The sequence below is a fragment of the Astatotilapia calliptera genome, chromosome 11, assembly GCF_964374335.1.
Source record: "Astatotilapia calliptera chromosome 11, fAstCal68.1, whole genome shotgun sequence".
Lineage (NCBI taxonomy): Eukaryota > Metazoa > Chordata > Actinopteri > Cichliformes > Cichlidae > Astatotilapia > Astatotilapia calliptera.
Genome location: NC_137432.1, coordinates 17975541 through 17993895, shown reverse-complemented (window position 1 = coordinate 17993895; position 18355 = coordinate 17975541). Strand labels below are relative to the sequence as shown.

The 18355-nt window shown below is 39.6% G+C and overlaps 1 protein-coding gene across 1 annotated transcript; it reads left to right on the top strand.

Annotated features, from left to right (window-relative positions):
• Positions 1-5977: 5977 nt before the first annotated feature.
• dpys (dihydropyrimidinase) lies at positions 5978-17706 on the top strand. Its single transcript, XM_026185277.2, has 9 exons — positions 5978-6358; positions 7750-7908; positions 8078-8257; positions 10293-10482; positions 10757-10913; positions 12522-12663; positions 13208-13350; positions 16078-16285; positions 17044-17706. The coding sequence occupies exons 1-9, from the start codon at positions 6107-6109 to the stop codon at positions 17101-17103; spliced, it is 1491 nt and encodes a 496-aa protein (XP_026041062.1). The 5' UTR covers positions 5978-6106; the 3' UTR covers positions 17104-17706.
• The last annotated feature ends 649 nt before the right edge of the window (positions 17707-18355 follow it).

Here is an 18355-nt window from a genome sequence, read left to right as displayed (position 1 = left end):
CCTTTGTGGAAAATGTTCCTGAAAAGAACACAGCCTCTGACATTTAGTGAAAGAAGCCTCTAAGGTCATGCTGTTGATACCTCTTGTGAAAACTCAAATGAAACATTATCAGGGGGCAGGGAGGCATGCACAAAATGTTCCCTGTGATTTGCACTAGATACATGCAGAATGCCCCTTTTTTCTCCTCTCTTTTTTTTTTAAACAGCACGCGTTTGCACGAGTTGGAGAGGTTGACCTCTCGTTTCGCTGCTGCGGCACTTTGATAGGCATTCATCTGTGAGCGAGGCTATCACGGGTAGCCTCGTGTCATCTATCCCTCAATGCATATGTGCACCCACTCAGTGAGGACAGTATAGAACAGCTAATTGAACAATATCAAGGATGTGACAAGAGGACCAGAGGAGAAACTCTGCTCAATGGTGCCATCTAGTGCTTTAACAGAATGAGCTCTACAGTACAGTAAGAGCTCTCACCCCCTGCTACTGCTGCTGCTACTGCTGCTGCTGCTGCCGAGGAAGTTTGGATAACAATTATCTGTTGTATTTGCATTAATGTGATTGCTTTGTCTGCAGACTCATCTGACTGCAATTATAAAGAGTAGCATTAAAACACTAATTAATTAACTCAATTGTGGGTAGATTGATTAATTCTAAACAAACATGAGATCGCAGCAAGCAAATGAGCTCTGGAGTGCCGATGCATCTGGGAGTGCTGCTGCAGAAGACATTTTGATTATCTGCAGACACATGTAGTTGCAAATCTTTTAATTAACATAAATAGATAGTGGGAGTGAGTCGGTTGTACAATTCTCCTACTTGTTACTTGTAATCATAATTTGGTCAGTTTTTTTTTTTTTTTAAAGGATGAGGGTGTAAATGTGCTGCAGTTGCTTTGAGGGGTGGCTCAATTATTCCAAAGTTTGCTGCGCATGTGCGCGGGCGTGCACACGTGCACATGCGCAGCCCGTAGCGTAAGTGTGAGTTTTGAGAGCGGAGCAAAATGAGTCTTGACATGGAAAGTCATCCCCACAAAAAGAGATGATCAAATTATGATCGAAACAAAACAGATGGCCACATAAATCACCCATTCACGTGTTGGACTGGTGCCTCCGTTGCAAAACTATGAATCACTGCCTATCGATGGGAGGATCAAAACAGAAGGGCTGCGATGAATGCAAACAAATCCAAAAGATATTACTGAGATGAGGAGCATTCATCCTCATCCTCATTCATGGAGGTTTTTGTTCAGATATCATATTGTTTTTGGTAAAATGTCCACAAAAACCCAAAACCGAATAAAAGATGAAATGTTGACAGTGAGATTGAATGATTTTCTGTTAATGTGATTTTTCTGTGTGTGTACACGTGTTTTATGTTTAAAATGATGAGCCTTCAGAGAGAATTTCTTACAGATTGGTGATTTTGATGCAAAAATATCTCTTTTTTTTTTTCATTGCACATTTTTCATGCATGCACACACCTTCATTATCCAGAAAAAATCCTGGGCTCCTGAACTAGATTTAAAAGGGAGCAGTCAGTCAGAGCTCCCTTTCTCAGTGTGCTGTCAGCATCTGCACATGCAGAAAAGCCTAATCAGAGAGATACCAGTAAAGTGCATGTAATACTTTAGAGATTTAATGCAGTTTTTAATTGGATAGAGGCCCATTATTTTTCAATACAGAAGGGGCACTGAGGCACATAAAGCTCTTGAATATTTTTGCAAATCGTGTTCAACAGCATAGTGATTAACCATGGCACTAAATTTGCCTCACAAAATGAAAAGCAAACTTCATGCAAGGCGTAATTTAATTGTTTCCCTTCACATTTTCTGCCTCCCATTGTTGGAAGCTTAACATTTTTAGAGTCTGCTTAACAGCTGCCTTGTGATGCTTGAGCTCCAACATTGTGACTGACAAATGTTTTGAAGTAGCTGCAGACTTCCTAGTGTCTTTGCAGGCAACGTGTCAGGGAATCTGACTTCACTTAATGTCACATTTGAAGCCTTCTTACATGGATTTAAAAAATAATAATAATAATTTAAGGCTCCAAATTACCACTAAATGTATAATTCAATATTTGTAATGCATCTGCTATTTTTTTTTTAAAAATTTGTTTCTTTTTTAAAAAAAATTGTCAGCACAACTCAGCTGCACATTCATGATCCACATTTTTACACAGAGGCAGCAAATAAAAAAGGACAGATATTTCCAAAATGTCCCTGCACCTGGAATTGCATAAATGTTTTTCTTTAAACCACTGCCTACTCTCAGATAATATAAATATCTGCTTTGCGTGCAAATGTATATTATTTTTGTTCCAACATATCACATAATTGTGTTGAGCATTTTTTTTAATTGTACCATAAAAGATTTGAGCAGTCAGAACATCAGGTCACGTTTTCATTGCAACCTGAGGAGAACACTGCCATCTGGGCTGCAATTAGTGGAAATGCAATTCTGGGCCATTTGCTTGTTTGCATGAATATCCAGAGTCAGAAGCAGAATCGTGTTAATTACTGGTTATGAATTTTCAAATATAATACATTATTTAATTTAAAAATAAGAGCAGGATTATTGAAATGTGTATTCCAATGAAACTGTTACAAATACAGTGTATCGGCTATAGAGAAAAACACTTGAAACAATAATGCTGTGGCTATAAATTGATTACAAGCAGCACGCGAGTGTTGTTGGTTACTGTGTGCAAGGCGTGAAAGGACTCGCAGAGGGTGAAACTTATGCACAGCCTGTGTTGTGAATGAAAGTGTGCAGATGGTTATGCTACATTTCTGTTGAATCAAAAATGCCAAGTAGTGGTTACGTTTAAAAACTGTAGTAGCACGCTGATGGATGAGTGGGTTAGTCATCAGTGGGATGCACCCTCTTCTTTAGCATGATCCATTTCAGCGTATCCCATATAAGAGAGGAGGTGATATAAATTACAGGACATGGGTGGGGATGCTGCGCACTGATTATCTGTGTTTTCTTTATTTACTTTGCAGGTGTGTTACAGTACTGGAGCATGGACATGGTGGCAGTAACAAGAGACGGTGTGCTGTTTCTTCTGCTGGGATTTTTAATGATCATCTTCCTGAAGATGGAAGCTCTAAAAACATGGAAGGCCGCATGAACCTGAAAGCTTCCACTTTGGGAGGGTTGTTTCTACCGGGTAAAGCCCAATAAAAACTGAAGCACAGTAAAGCAGGTCTTTCACGTAGCTCCACTTAGCAACTCTGATTTTGTTTGACAAACTACCTCTTAGAAATGCATTTAAGTTAACAGCAAAACTACAAATAAAAGTCTGGCAGATTTAAATAAAATGATTTTAGATAAGCAAGGAGACGATTTTCATTTCCTTTGCATTAAAATCTACTGTGATTATTCAGCAGAAATTCAATAAATCATTTACAGAAATTCCAGTCTAACCGCTGCGTGATCTTCTTTTCTTCTTCCTCACATCTGCAGTATCTTTAACGCACATTTGCTGTAGCTGCAATGTGATATGTGGATTTGTGCTACAAACGCAGTAAACAAGCCTCTCGCTGCCTGAGCGGAGAGCACTGATAATCTGCCTGAGCATTATCTTATGTCACTTTTTTGTGCATGCTATGCCCTTCTAATGCCAGAGTTTTTACCATGTCAACACTCAAAGCCGCGCTCGCTGAATTTCAATTCAGTCATAAAAGAAAGTGACATCTGTGTTGGTTTGTAGTGCCGGTGGAGGAAATAAAATGATAACAACAGCCTTGCTCTAAATCCAGCAGAATGGCAACTTCCCTCATTCAGCAACACAGAGACTTTTGAGGAGATGCCATTGCTGCCTCATTGCTTTTTCACTCCCTCTGATTACTCCTCTCATCTTATGTAAATCCTCTTAAGTCACATGTTATTGTTTATTGCAACTGTGAAGGTTAGGTGTTCCTAAGCCTTGTGCGTGCTCTTATCTCGCCAGTGCATGCATCTTTGTCTCTCCGATGTGTCTTGTTTTCGTAATACACTAATGGATGGGAAAAAGTTGTCTGGACTGATGCGGCGAAGACAACCAATCCACTGCAGTAAAATATTAATCTCTCCCGGTGGCTAACAACTCTTCATGAAAGAGAGGCAGTTGCATGCTCTAGGGATATCACGGCATTATCAGCAGCCTGCTGTGTTTGGGTTTTTTTCCTTTATATTAAATATAAACAGTTCCAACAGATGTGTTTATTTATTGGTGGTGGAAGTCAAAGGCTTTCTTAGCAAATGACCACGCTCTTCCAAAGGATATGCTCTTCAGGTGTTCCACTAATACTGATTTAATATATGTGTTGCTGCCACTGTTTCCACAAGTCAAAATGTGTGCCTTCAAACAGTTATCTAGAAACAGAGGTGACATACTTGCTTTTAATACTGAAGCTGAAGTCTCTTTTTCTGGTAGCAGGAAGTGAAAAATGAACTTTTGCCAGTGGATTGTTCAACATTTCTTGATATATGATCTTTTGTAATGCGGTGTTATTTTTTTTTAAATATGTATTCATATTTACAAACTGTGGTATTATAAGACATGATAATATTTATACATTTTTATTGTATATTTGTTTTGAATTCTCTGTATGTTTCTCAGATCCTTAAACTCCATGTTTGTAGTCCACAACTGCTTTAAAACTACATTTCCCTTGAATATTGTGTCAGGGAAACAAACATCCTTAATTAGGTTTTCATGGGTTTGCTTTTTGTTTGCTTAAAGGAAGCTTGTACAGTATAACACAAAACTACAAACACTAAACACTAAAATAATATTTTCATATTCAGAAATGTTTTGTAAAGTGCAAAGACTTGAGATTGTACATCTACTATGTCTAAGTAAACAGTGCCGTTGCTTTACACGGGATCTTTCTAGAAAAAGATGCCACTCATACACATCTCACAGTTTTTACAATATGAGGTAACTAATATTTCTATTCAGCTGCTTGAGTATCTTGGAAAATTTTGGCAATAGTAATGTGTGCGATGTAAAGGGCATTGATCTCTGAGATAATGGAACCACAAAAAGTACACTTTTCCCCATGATACCTTGAAACATATATTTTTTTAAAGCACTATAATGTCAGTGACCACAGTGTGTTTGGTGATTTGATGAAACGTTACTCTAGAATTTGTTCCTTCTACAGGAATCTGTTTTCCTTTTCTGTTCCTGAATCAAGTGTAGTTATAAATTAGTGAGGAGATGGAAATAAAGTAGATTTTTGGCTTTCGAAATCAAACTTTAGGTTTAATATCTGAAAAGGTTTCATAGATACATAGAATCCTAATATAAAAGGACTATCATAGTGACGGATTCCAAATTTCTACCCAAATACTCAGTAAATTTTGACTGTGAAAGTTAAAATACAATGGTCTAAATCATCTCATATGTTTCTATGCAGGGCTTTTTCTGCAAATATAGAGTTTAGATAAGTATTATATCAATTTATGACGTCTTCATGAGTGCAAGGCAACAACAGTATTCCGTTACTGGAAATAACTGATATACAATATCATATTCAGAGTGCAGCTAGATTTCCTTCCTGAGGGCCCCTGAGACTGTGCCTTACAGTTTCATTATTTCTGCAAGCAAAAGGAAATTAATCTGTGAACTGAACGTATGATTTAATTACGTTTACTGACACAAAATTGATTAAACTGAACTGATTAATAACAATTCAGAAAAAATAACCGTTTTAGTGATTTTCTCAGCTTTTCACTATGAGAAAATTTATGCTACACATTTCAATATTTTACATATGGAACAGTTACTTATTTATTAGTTATTAAAGACATCGGCTCAGTTTTGGCACACAGTGAGTCAGTCCATCCAAGACTTCTATGATATTCTCCACATTCTTATGCATACCGAGTTAGTGTAAATCATTATTAGGAAGGCCAAATCTTTTTGGGTTACTGACCTGGGGCGTTTCTGTCCTTTGACATCTCATATGAACTTTGGAGTTGACCTGCGTAGCTTCTTTGGCACAGCTTCTGGGTTCCACTGCACACAGACGATCTCAGCGTCAGAGCGCAGAGATCGGTTCAGTTTGCGCAAATTGTGTCTTTACGCAGTCCTAACACTCTGAGTTGCGCGGAGCAGGAATGGAAGAGCCCAGCGGGATCCTGATTAAAGGAGGCAAAGTTGTGAACGAGGACTGCTCCGTGATCGGCGACGTTTACATCGAAAATGGGAAAATAGTTGAGGTTGGACTGAATCTTCAGATTCCAAAAAGAGTGCGAGTCATTGATGCCACCGATAAACTGGTGATCCCCGGTGGCATCGACACGCACACGCACATGGAACTGGCGTTCATGGGAACCAGAGCTGTGGACGACTTCCATATTGGAACCAAAGTAGAGTTTCATTTAAAATGAATCTGTCATATTAATTTCATGTTGCTTGGCAAGATATGTTTGGCTATGTTTAGCAAATCAAAAAAGCTGGTAGTAAGAGTAATCACCTTCACCTATTATGAGTGGAAGTGGAAGTGCATGCGATGGATGCAAGTCCTATTTTTCTTTTTTAATCAAAAGCTGAATTTGGAATTTGAGAGTAGAATCAAATGAATATTGGATAAAATATGAATAAAACACTACAGCGACTTGAGAATCACCTCTGTCTTAAAATAGCATCAGTATGCAGTTTTGCGTCATTTGACAACAGCTTTAATTCAGGGAATTTAAGCAAAATATTGCATAATTTTTTGGGAAGGAAAATACATAGACAGACACTTTTAGAAGCTCAAAAATAATTGGACAAACAAAAATAATTTCATATATTAAGTTGTTTTGAATACTTGGATGAAAATCCTTAAGTCAGTGACTGCCTGAAGTCTAGAAGCTGTGGAAATCACTGAATGCTGTGTTTCCTCTCTTGAGATGCTCTGCCAGGCCTTTACTGCAGTCAAGTTCGGTTGTTTGTGTGTCTCTCTCTACCTTCAGTTTTGTGTTTAATAACTGAAAAGTATGCTCTGTTGGGTTGATATCAGGTGACTGATTTAGCCACTGAAGAACATCCCCTTCCTTTACCTCGAGCAGTGGGAAGTGCAAATCCATTTTGCAACATTTGGTTGAATCTGATCAGAGATTATAGCCCTGAACGCTTCAGAATTCATCCTGCTGCTTCTATCAGCAGTCACAAAAACACAAATCAATAAACACTTTGACTAGTTCCACTGGCAGCTGTACATACCTATGCAATAATATTGCCTCCACCATGTTTGGCAGATGGTGAGGTGTGCTTTGGATCATGAGCTGTTTCTCTCCTTCTCCACAGTTTTCTCTTCCCATCATGTCTCCATTCCTCTCTTGATTGTATTCTTTGACACTGATATATCTACCTCCTCGAGACGTTGGTTAGATGTTGGGAAATTGTTTTTCTTAACTGTGGGGGTAACTCTGTTGTCAGAGTTAGCCTTCTTCTCAATGCAGTTTGATTCAGTTTCATTTATGTGGCTCCAAATCTTCTTGATCCCGCAAAGAATTAATCTGCAGGACAAAATCAGATCAGAGGTCATTGTAAAGCTGATGCCCACGACTTCTCAACATTTGTATCAGGTGTTATTTTAATGGGAGTGACAATAAGAAATCTATCAATCATTGTTTATTCAGGCACCATTCACAAAGATGATTGTTTTTAACATCTGGACTAGTAGCCACACTCAAATCACTTTTTTCCCAGCATTTTCTACTTCACAGGTTAATCATTTGCTTACTTCTCTGTGGTAATGTGTGCATTTCACCAGGCTGCTCTGGCAGGAGGGACCACAATGATCCTGGACTTTGTCATCCCCCAGAAGGGCAAGTCTCTTCTGGAGGCTCATGACCGATGGCGTGAGACGGCTGATCCCAAAGTTTGCTGCGACTACTCGTTGCACGTTGCGGTCACATGGTGGAGTGACAAGGTGAATGAGAGTGAATCCTTTTGTTTTAGTAGACTACTAGTATTTACTGTCTAGACACTAAAACTAATGACACTAGGTCAAGTAGGTTTGCCCAGTCCAAATATTGCTGCCCCCTTTTCCCCAGAGCTCCATACATGTCTCCTTTATTACAATCATTTTTCTTTTTTAGGTCAAGAAAGAGATGGAGACTCTGGCCAGAGAGAAAGGAGTAAATTCCTTCAAGATGTTTATGGCCTATAAAGATGTGTTTATGCTGCAGGATTCTGAGCTATATGCTGCTTTTGCTCAGTGTAAGGAGGTCGGAGCCATAGCTCAGGTTCATGCTGAGAATGGAGATTTGATTGCAGAGGTTGGTGTGAACCACACGAAACAAATGAAAACAGATTTTGAAAAAGAAGTTGCTTGTATTAATGAGCTACAATTTTTGTTTTTTTCTTACAGCTACTTATTGCCTATACTGTACAGGGGGGAAAAAGTTGCTAATAGTAAAGTAGATCTGATATTTGACACTCCAAACTTAAGCAATATGGTTATTTTTTGTAAAATATCAAGAGTTTAACTTGAGAAATGAAACAACCTAAGCGTGGTGAGATACTAAAGCTAAACAACACAAGCCTTTATGCTGTTTTTGATTTTCTGTCAGTGAAGGTTTTGTAAGTGCAGCTCAGGTAATCAGTGTCAGAGTATAAACACACCAGAGCCCACAAGGAATGCTAAGTTAATGTTTCACCCTGATGGCAGCTAAGCTTCACTTTGTGTCCAAAGAATAACAAACACTGTGGCTGTGAGGAACAGAGAGGAACTGTGGTGCTGAATGAGGAAGACAGGAGCGGCAGAGAAGCATGTGAGAGTTGTGCAGGACATGTATGAGGACAGGGAATAGTGGTGAGAAGCGCAGTGACAGAAGGGTTCAAGGTGGCAGTGGGATTACGTCAGGGATGGGCTCTGAGCCCCTTCTTGTTTGCAGTGGTGATGGATAGACTGACAGATGAGGTCAGCCAGGAGTCTATGTCTAGACTATGATGTTTGCACACAACATTGTGATCTATAGTGAGCATGCAGTAGGTATGTTCTGGAAAAGTATTAAAAGTTAGTTGAAGCAACACACATTACATTTGTGTGAATGAGAGGGAGACAGGTGGAAAGGAGAACATCCAAGGAGTAGTGGTAGTGAAGACAAGATGAGTCTATGGATGGTCAGTGATTCAAAGCAATGGCATGAGAAGTATGGAAGAGAGTCGAGGCTGGATTAAGACTAATGTCAGTGATAATTTATGACAGAAGGACAGAAGCATGAGTGAAAGGGAAGGTTTACAAGATGGTAGTGAGACCTGCTATGATTTATGGTTCGAAGAAGGTAAAGCTAACAAAAAGACACGAGGTTGAGCCGGAGGTGTGCAGGGCTGAAGATTTTCATTGGCAGTGACCCGAAAGGACAAGATTAGAAACGAGTACATCAGAGGGACAGCTCAGGTTGAGCAGTTTGGAGACAAAGATAGAGAGACAGGTCTGAGATGGTTTGGACACGCGCTGAGGAGGGATAGTGGATATACTGGAACTTTGTGGAGCTACCAGGCAGGAGGGAAAGAGGAAGACCTCAGAGGAGGTTTATGGGTGTAATAAAGGAAGCATTCAGAGGACTGATTTGACAGAAGAGGATAGGGATATGTTGGGATGGAGGCAGATGGTCCGCTGTTACCCCTGAAAGAAGAAGATGAAGAAGGTTGGTTGAAAGCCCCGTGACACGCGATGTTGGAGCAATGCCAAGGAAAAAAGATGAAATCTGTCATTATCTGTCACCAGAAACCTTCCCCACAGATATTTTGACAAGTTATGTCAGGATAAGCATAGGTATAATTGATAGCATATATCCAGTTAAGGTGTTCAAGTTTCAGAGGGATAGGAATAGTCATGGTGGCTCACTGAATTGACATGAATTGGAAATTAACGATGTAATTTCTATTAATATTAGACAGAACTGCAGCTACATTCAGACAGTCAAAATCCCCACTATGAGAAAGATCTGTTATTTCTTATGTGCATTTTCCAGCATTTTTTCAAGTGTCATGGCAAAAAACTACCACCAGGGGGTAGCAAATACTCAACAACAACTCGTGGATCTGTTGTTGCTCAGAGCAACATGAATACTGTATTATTGCTGCTTGGAAGTGTGTTAAATGTCTTTCCAGCACTACAGTAAGGCACTCACATGTTGTTATTCATAGTAGCAAATTTTAATTCAATCGAATCAATATAGATTCATCAAGTATAAATCTGACTGTCTGGTCAGTCCGTCTCTGCCTTGAAGTGCCACCGTGCCGTGTTAACCTTCCATCTCCTTTAACCTTTAATCCTGACTTGTTGTCCCTGCTGTGAACTGACAGGGGGCTAAGAAGATGCTGTCCATGGGCATCACAGGACCAGAGGGCCATGAACTGTGTCGGCCAGAAGAGGTGGAGGCCGAAGCCACCCAGCGAGCTATCACCATCGCCCATGCTGTCAACTGCCCGCTCTATGTGGTTCATGTCATGAGTAAATCTGCCGCCAAGGTTGTGTCTAACGCACGCAGAGATGGTGAGTGTGGACTCCTCCCTCCTGCTGTTTAAAGAGGGTGAGGCTGAGAGCTGATGAGCTTCAAAACTGGTTTCAGTTTTCTTTGTTTTATGTTTTAGTCAAATATTGAGTTATACAGTGTTTGCACATTTTGTTTTTTGTTGCCATGGCAAAAAATAAAGCCACTGAGAATTTTATCTCAGCATGAGGTTTCTGATTGCTCTCGAGCAGATAAAGTATACTCGGTTTTAGTAAACATCCGACACAGGTTTTTTCTTTCTTTCTTTCTGAACAGGGCGTGTAGTGTTTGGGGAGCCAATTGCAGCTGGTTTGGGCACTGATGGTACCCACTGTTGGCACAAAGACTGGGCCCATGCTGCTGGTTTTGTCATGGGTCCTCCGCTTAGACCTGACCCCAGCACACCTGGGTACCTTATGGACCTACTAGCTAAGTAGGTAGAACTGAAAGTCCAGCAATATTGCTTGCTGGTGGTTTTTATTCAGTGCAGTGTGTGTTTTTTTCCTGTCTCTCTCCCCGTACCCCCAACCAGTCGTGACAGATGGCTGCCCCTCCCTGGGCCTGGTTTTGCTGGAGGTTTATTCCTGTTAAAAGGGAGTTTTTCCTTCCCACCTTCACCAAGTGGTTTCTCATAGGGTACAGTCTGATGGTTGGAATTCTTTTTCTATTGTTGTAGGGTCTTTACTTATATAAAGTGCCTTGAAGCAACTGTTGTTGGGATTTGGTGCTATATAAATGAAACTGAGTTGAATTGAAATTCAATTCGGTTTGTATTTTGGCTACAGCTACAGATTTTTTTAGGCTATGGGAGTTTAGAAGTTCAGAATCCCATGTGATCCCACGCAGAATCAGCTAATACAGATTTATCCAAATCAGACAAAATGTATCTGGATCAATTGTACTATGTTTTTGCTGATTTTTTGCTGCTACAGTTTTTGTTTGTGCTGGTATCATTTTGAAAATATTAATAAAAGAACATTTCTGAAGTAATTTAAAAGCATGCCACTTGGTGCGTATTAGTTGGACCTGAATCAGAGGTTCTGTTGACGAGTTAGGTCCAGCAGGCCTCAGGTTGGAGCACCAAACCCTAAACAGCTTGAAAAATACATAGTTTGTATCTGTCATTGTTCCATGTGATAAAAATAGCCCAAAAATTGTTTGGTCAAATTGTTCATCCAAGGTCAACCACATTGACCTTTGAGAAACTTTTATTAATATCTTTAAAATGATAGAGGCACAAAGAGCCATTTTTGCAGCACAAACATTGAATACCACGTCTGTTGGATTTAAAGAAGGTGGGGATTTTAGCATTTTAGGATCATGTTCACATATGACATCTTTGCATGACAGAACTTTCACTTGCAATTTTGAATGGTACGACAGACTGTGTTAACAACAGTGATTTCTGGAAGTGTTTCTGAGGCTGTGCAGCTATTCCTATGACTAAATCATTCAGTCTGAAGGCCTGTAGATCAGGGACAACTAATATTCATTTTGAGCCTTATCGATTGTGCACTGAGATTTCTCCAGATTCTCAGAATCTTTTAGTTATATTTTTTTCTGTAGATGATGAAATATTCAAAGCTTTAGCAATGTTATGTTAAGGAAAATTATTCACAAATTGTTCCACAATTCGTACAGTTTTTTTTTTTTCAGATTGGTGAACCTCTGCCCATCTTTACTAATGAGAAACTCAGCCTCTCTAAGATGCTCTTTCTATACCCAGTCTCATTATTGACTTTTGTCAATTAACTTAATTAGTTGCAAAATACGTTAGCTCCAAATTAGCTCAAAATGAACTAAGATTTTCCATGAAATAGTAAAAATGTCTCAGTTGAAAAATTTGATGAGCTTTCTATATTCTATTGTGAATAAAATGAAGGTTTATAAGATTTGATAATTTGACATGCTGTCGCAACTTTTTTGGGAGTGAGGATTTAGAATTGACCAAAGTGACCCTCAAGGTTACTGATACATTTTTTAGGTTATTCCATCATCAGTTTGGACATAACAGTCATTTTCCTTCTGTTCATTGTGCCAGTGATGATCTAAGCGTGACAGGGACGGACAACTGCACCTTCTCTGTGTGCCAGAAAGCCCTGGGCAAGGACGACTTCACCAAGATCCCTAACGGTGTGAACGGTGTCGAGGACAGAATGTCTGTCATCTGGGAAAAAGGAGTGGTTAGTACTAAGGATATACTCACTTTTTTAGTTGGCTCTTTTTAAAGCACCGGTTTCTTGACAACAAGTTTTAAAGATGCCATGTGGTTAATGTTCGCATAACAAAAAGTAGCAAATACACATTTTTGACTCTGTACTGGCCCATTTGCATTCATGACGGCGTGCCATGATGTTTAATGTTGGGTTACTGTTTTTACTATCAAATATTAATAATTCTACTTTTCTCACAATTATTTGGATGATATGCGTATTTCTTTTTTCCTGCAACACACAATAAACTCCCAGAGGTGCAGATGGCTGCACGATTGCAAGCACTGCATTTTCTGGCCATTGTTGTGGGGACTGTGTATCAGCTCAGCTGCCCCAAGGCCACTGGAAAGATTTACTTTGTGCAACAGTGCTTACAAATCACACATTAGATGATATTTTGGCAGAAATGAGTTGCTTGCACTGACCTTTTGTCTGCTAATTCTGTGTATTGTTGTCATCCAGTGTGGCCCCCTAACTCAAACTGGGTGCTTTGTGCATTTTCTTCTCCCCTCAGCATAGTGGCAAAATGGACGAGAATCGATTTGTGGCTGTCACCAGCAGCAACGCAGCAAAAATCTTCAACTTCTACCCGCAGAAAGGCCGAATCGCCAAGAACTCGGATGCTGATGTGGTTATATGGGACCCAAGGATGACCAGGTGAGAACTCCAGCTCAGGTCATTCAGCAGTGTGGAAGAAATCTTTAGAAATCGAGCAGTGAAAGAAAGCCTTCAGCTGGTGTACGTAAAGTTTTAAAAGTGCATTATGAATGCAAATCCTGATGTTAAAAATGGTAACGTCGCCACTGTCTCCATCAGAGCTCCATCACACGGTGATGCTGAACCATTTGGCACACTTGAGAGCGTGTCTTAAGGGTGCCAGGCACTTCACTAACTAAGATAAGGTTTTTAAGTTTAGCTGTAAAGCATGTAGGCGACAGATACAGGCACCTAAAAAGAGAAGAGCTATCTTTCATCCTGTGCCACGTCAACACTAACGCACTCACTAACCCTCCACATAAGCTGATTACGTCTATGCTCCATCCAAAAGTCGGTGTATGTCATCACTTATCTATAGCTGCAAATTAAAGCATAACACAATTTACATATGAATGAAATTCATCACTCTATTAAAAAAAATTTAAATTGCTGTTTGGTAATTTTATATTTTTAGGAAAAGATTTTAACACACTTACATAAGGCATGAGTGAGACGATGCTGATGGGTCATGGTAAGAATTTTGAAACTGACGAATATTTCATGTGGGAGCTAAACCAATTTCCTTCGTGCAGAATACACGGCGTTATGGCTGCTTTCAGGAATGTGCTCAGAATATCGCAAAACTGGTCATGTGATTGTGTTGTATTATTTGAGCTGTTGTGTGAAGCACAAGCACAAACGAAGACAGTTTGCGTTCCAGCATCATGTGTACTGTAGCACAATCTTATATGACCTGGAAATAGCAATGCACCGCTCTGTTTGCTGAAGGATCTGGGCTGCGTCCCTCAGGGATCTAACCCACTGTGGATGTGAGTTGATGAAGAGCATATTAAACCCCAGTGTAATTTTCTGTAAATGAATTTACTGATAATAATACAAAAACAACAAAAAAAGATTATGTCAGGACCAATAAACTCCACAGTTGTTACTATGACGTGCTTTCCAGTTTGTCTTTCCTCTCAGACCTGTCACTCCTGGACATCAGCTGTTGTCCATTTAAGTTGTGTCTTTACCATATGCGCATGTCTGTGGAAGTCATAATGCCTTTCAAGCATGAGAGCGCATTGTATTTGATTGCTGCACAGTGAATTCATCTGTGAAACTGTGTAATTAATTTGCCGTCAGCACAAGTGTCACTTCATAACATCCGGGACCAGGGGCCACAAACAGTTGCATAACCGCCTCCCCCCCACAAAAAAACCCAAATCCCTAGGAAGCTCACTCAGTTGACTTGTTTCTCATAATTGGGTGAGCTGAATAATGAGGACACATCTTGTTTTCGTCAGTGCACACTAGGCATGGTGTCTGGCTTCACAAATCCACAGGAAACATGTTTGTGAATGGAGAGTAAAAGGGGTCAATGAAAAAAGAAAGAAAGACATCCGGTGCATTTCATGGAAGCAGCTGAGTCACACTTACTTTGCTGTTCCCTGCTGACTTGGTCTTTCACTCAAATGTGATTTATTTGTTCGACATCATCAGTTTGTACTGTGCAGAGCATTTCATACATTTATTATGAAGAGATTTTCTACAGTCCTAATCAACTTACTTCACGTAGTTGTGCAAATATACATGTTGTAACTTAAAGCTGCTGTGATCAGTCATTTTCTGCAGATTGCCCACTCCTCTCTCTCTCTTATATTTTTGTTTGTTGGTCCAGTCAATTCCAACTTTGGTTTCAGTTTTTGATTGAATGGGCTCGAGTTAGTAATTATATGGAATCTGTCTGTGATAATACAGCCACAAATTCACATTAACTCCCATTAATTTGATGCTGTATACATCAGAAATTCAGACGTTTGTCAACATGCATAAATACATTGGGTGACTTTCATGTGTTTGGCTGATCATATACACCTGTTCAGCTGTTGGTTGAACAGGTGTACCTTTTTTACATTTTAATCCAGAAACTAAAAACTAAGAAACGAAGAAATTCTATCATTTCTTTATAAATCAAACCTGGCAAGCCCGTGTGAACTAAAGCCCCAGTTTCCTGTCCTTAGCTCACAGGCGTGGCACCCAATATGGTCTTCTGTTGCTGTAGGCCATCTGTTTCAAAGTTCGACATGTGTACATTTAACAGCAGTATTGTCATTGTACACCATTTAAATTACTTTAATAATTTCTGCTACTAAACTCCATCACAGCTATGCTAAATTTATTTTGCTGAGAACTGAAAAATGTTGCCGCTCTTGTGTTTCTTTGTTCATATTTCCCATCAGGTTCCAGCTTGCACAGTCTTTTTTTATATCTGGATACTGGCTATGCTGCAATATTATGTGGCTGTGCTCACGCAGCAGCCTTTGGATAGATGCCACAATAATGTAATAGGCAGCAGTGAAAATGTTGAGGTGCCTTTTTATTGTCTGAAAGAAGCTTAGTGTATGTGCTTAGTGAGCCTTTAAGAGCCTCACATGAGCAAAAGTTTTGAATAATACATTATATTACTGCTGCACAGTGAACCAACTGCAAGTACATCTTGGCCTGATTCAATCAGTTTCAGATGAGGATGGACTGCATTAAGTTTTCACAATAGATTTATCCTTTTCTTTGGTATTCAGAAAGCATCCAGCAATTATCTAACGCAGGCTACATGTGACCAATGAGTTTAGCTCATAAAAAGCCTCCACTGACTGTTTTTAAAGCTGCCAATGTATCTTTATGTAGGAAAATATCTGCCAAGACTCATCACCAGGCTGTGGACTACAACATCTTTGAGGGTATGGAGTGTCATGGGGTACCTGTCATTACCATCTCCAGAGGCAAAGTGGTGTATGAGGATGGGCAGCTGAAGGTGTCACCAGGACATGGCCAGTTCATCCACAGAAAACCATTTTCTGAGTTTGTTTACAAAAGAATCAAGCAGCGGGAGCAGGTTAGTAAAGTCTTAGCGTCAGAAGTGTCACTGAAGTTCCACATTTTTTGGATGTGAACTTAATGGGTAGTGCATACACATACATATACAAAAGTGTTGCGATTTTGCAAAAAAATTTGCTCTTGAAAAAATGCACTCAAAAAAATCAAGTTGACATCAAGCGATGATTAGCTGGCCCTGAAACAGAGATTCTGGGTTCATCCAGGGCAGCATCAGGGAGAATTTCAGGGTTTGGTCCAAGAGTTCAGGCTGTATCACGATAGCTTTCATAGGTGAGTCTGAAAAATATCTTTAACACACAAAATATTCACACCATTTTTACACATCTGGTGTGTAAAAGCCTTTAGCCTAACTGTTCCCTCTTTTATTTACTATTTATGGTCAGTTGAGGTAAGCAAACTGGATGCTGGTTGTAGCGTCATATATGCTGTAAGCATATAAATTTGGATTAAATTACCCAGAATATTGCAAATAAGTATATCTCAATCAGATGAACTATACAGGAGACTACAGACTACAGACTCAGGTGTGATTTTGACTCAGTCTACTTCTGATATTTGCTAAAACTGATATTTTCCTGTGTCCATTCCAAGTGCAGATCATGAATTGCACAGAGGACATACATTGGCAGGACCGCTTAGCTGTAAAACACTTTTCATAGTTAATTCAGAATTATGAACTTGAAGCAACCAGACTGGGAGTAGATACCACGCACAGGATGACCTAATGTTTCTGTCTGCTTTGTATTTGACCTGCAGGTGAGGAAACCTACAGCTGTGACCAGAAAGCCATATGAAGGCAAAGTCATTTCTGTCTGAACACATACCTGGGAACTTAAAGGGCACCTTAAATCTCCAACAATGCAACCCAGAAGCTACCCATTGCACAAACAACAAGTGTTTTCTCAAAGACAACCTTCATTGGAGTAGCTTTTTGCATTTCAAGCATATGAGGGTTATAACATGTTGAATTTCTGCCTGAGTCAATGCTCCGCTGGAAGAGGAAACTGAGTCACATACAGCTGTATCTGCAGCCAGCTCTGTTCAGTACACAGATCACAAAAACCAACTCTGCTGCTGCAAACTATACATTTATTACTAACACCATTATGTAATAACGCAACTCACCATAAGAAATGCAAATCGGGTTTATGCATGAGTTCCTGGTTAGTAAATGAAAAGTCTCTAAATAGAAAAAAACAAACAAATTCACTGTATATTGTGTTCTGTGCTCTAAAACAATAGTAAATCAGCATTTATAGCTGTGTGTAATTATGCCTGAGTTTTCTTCTTCACAGCATGTTTTTGCATTTTTTACCCCCATCTTCTAAAATGCCAGTTGCCACTGGTAACAGAACTGTCTCTCACCCAAAAGCATCCTTTCCCTTTGATGAAATATTCATTAAAATACACTGACATGCATGTGGTAATAAGATTTACTCTGCTGACCCAGACGGACTCTGTGTTTGCATATTCAGCAGGCTCACACATCATTATACACTCCATCTATGCCCATGTATGGACTGCATTCATTCCTTCTCGTGGTAAAAAAGGTCTGCGGCTGTCATCGAGCATCATGTGGCAGCTTCCCATTGGGGCAGGCTTGCTGGCATGTTATTATGCCACAGGGCCAGTTGAGACATAGTGTGAGCTTATCAGGTTGCCACACGGGTCAGTGGTAGTGTGTGAGTCACAGAATGCCTACTCATCCTCAAGCAAGAATGCTTCTTTCCTCTTTTCTTAAACGGTGCAAAGGATGGTTGGGGGATGGTGGGGTATTGTACAGTGAATGGTGAGCCTATTTAAAATGGTGACCTGGCTATAACTTGAGTTTTCAAGCTTTAAACACAGAGGAAGTGATTCATACTAAATATTTACACTTTAACTAGTGTAACCCAAAGTATTTTTTAAGTGATCACAGTATTTCTAAGAATCAGGTTTTGCCAAACATGGTGATATCAATTAGTCTTGCTAACTGTAACAGCAATGAAAATGTTTAACCTGCAGTTGAAGAGGTATACTTAACTAACCAAAGTATGGGAGTAACTCAAAGTATCTATTATTCTAGTAT

Excerpts from the sequence above, each read along its gene's own strand:
- dpys (XM_026185277.2), top strand. The coding sequence starts at position 6,107 with ATGGAAGAGCCCAGCGGGATCCTGATTAAAGGAGGCAAAGTTGTGAAC. Across the intron at positions 10,483-10,756 it reads GTCTAACGCACGCAGAGATG|GGCGTGTAGTGTTTGGGGAG; the intron begins GTGAGTGTGGAC and ends CTTTCTGAACAG. Across the intron at positions 13,351-16,077 it reads TGGGACCCAAGGATGACCAG|GAAAATATCTGCCAAGACTC; the intron begins GTGAGAACTCCA and ends ATCTTTATGTAG.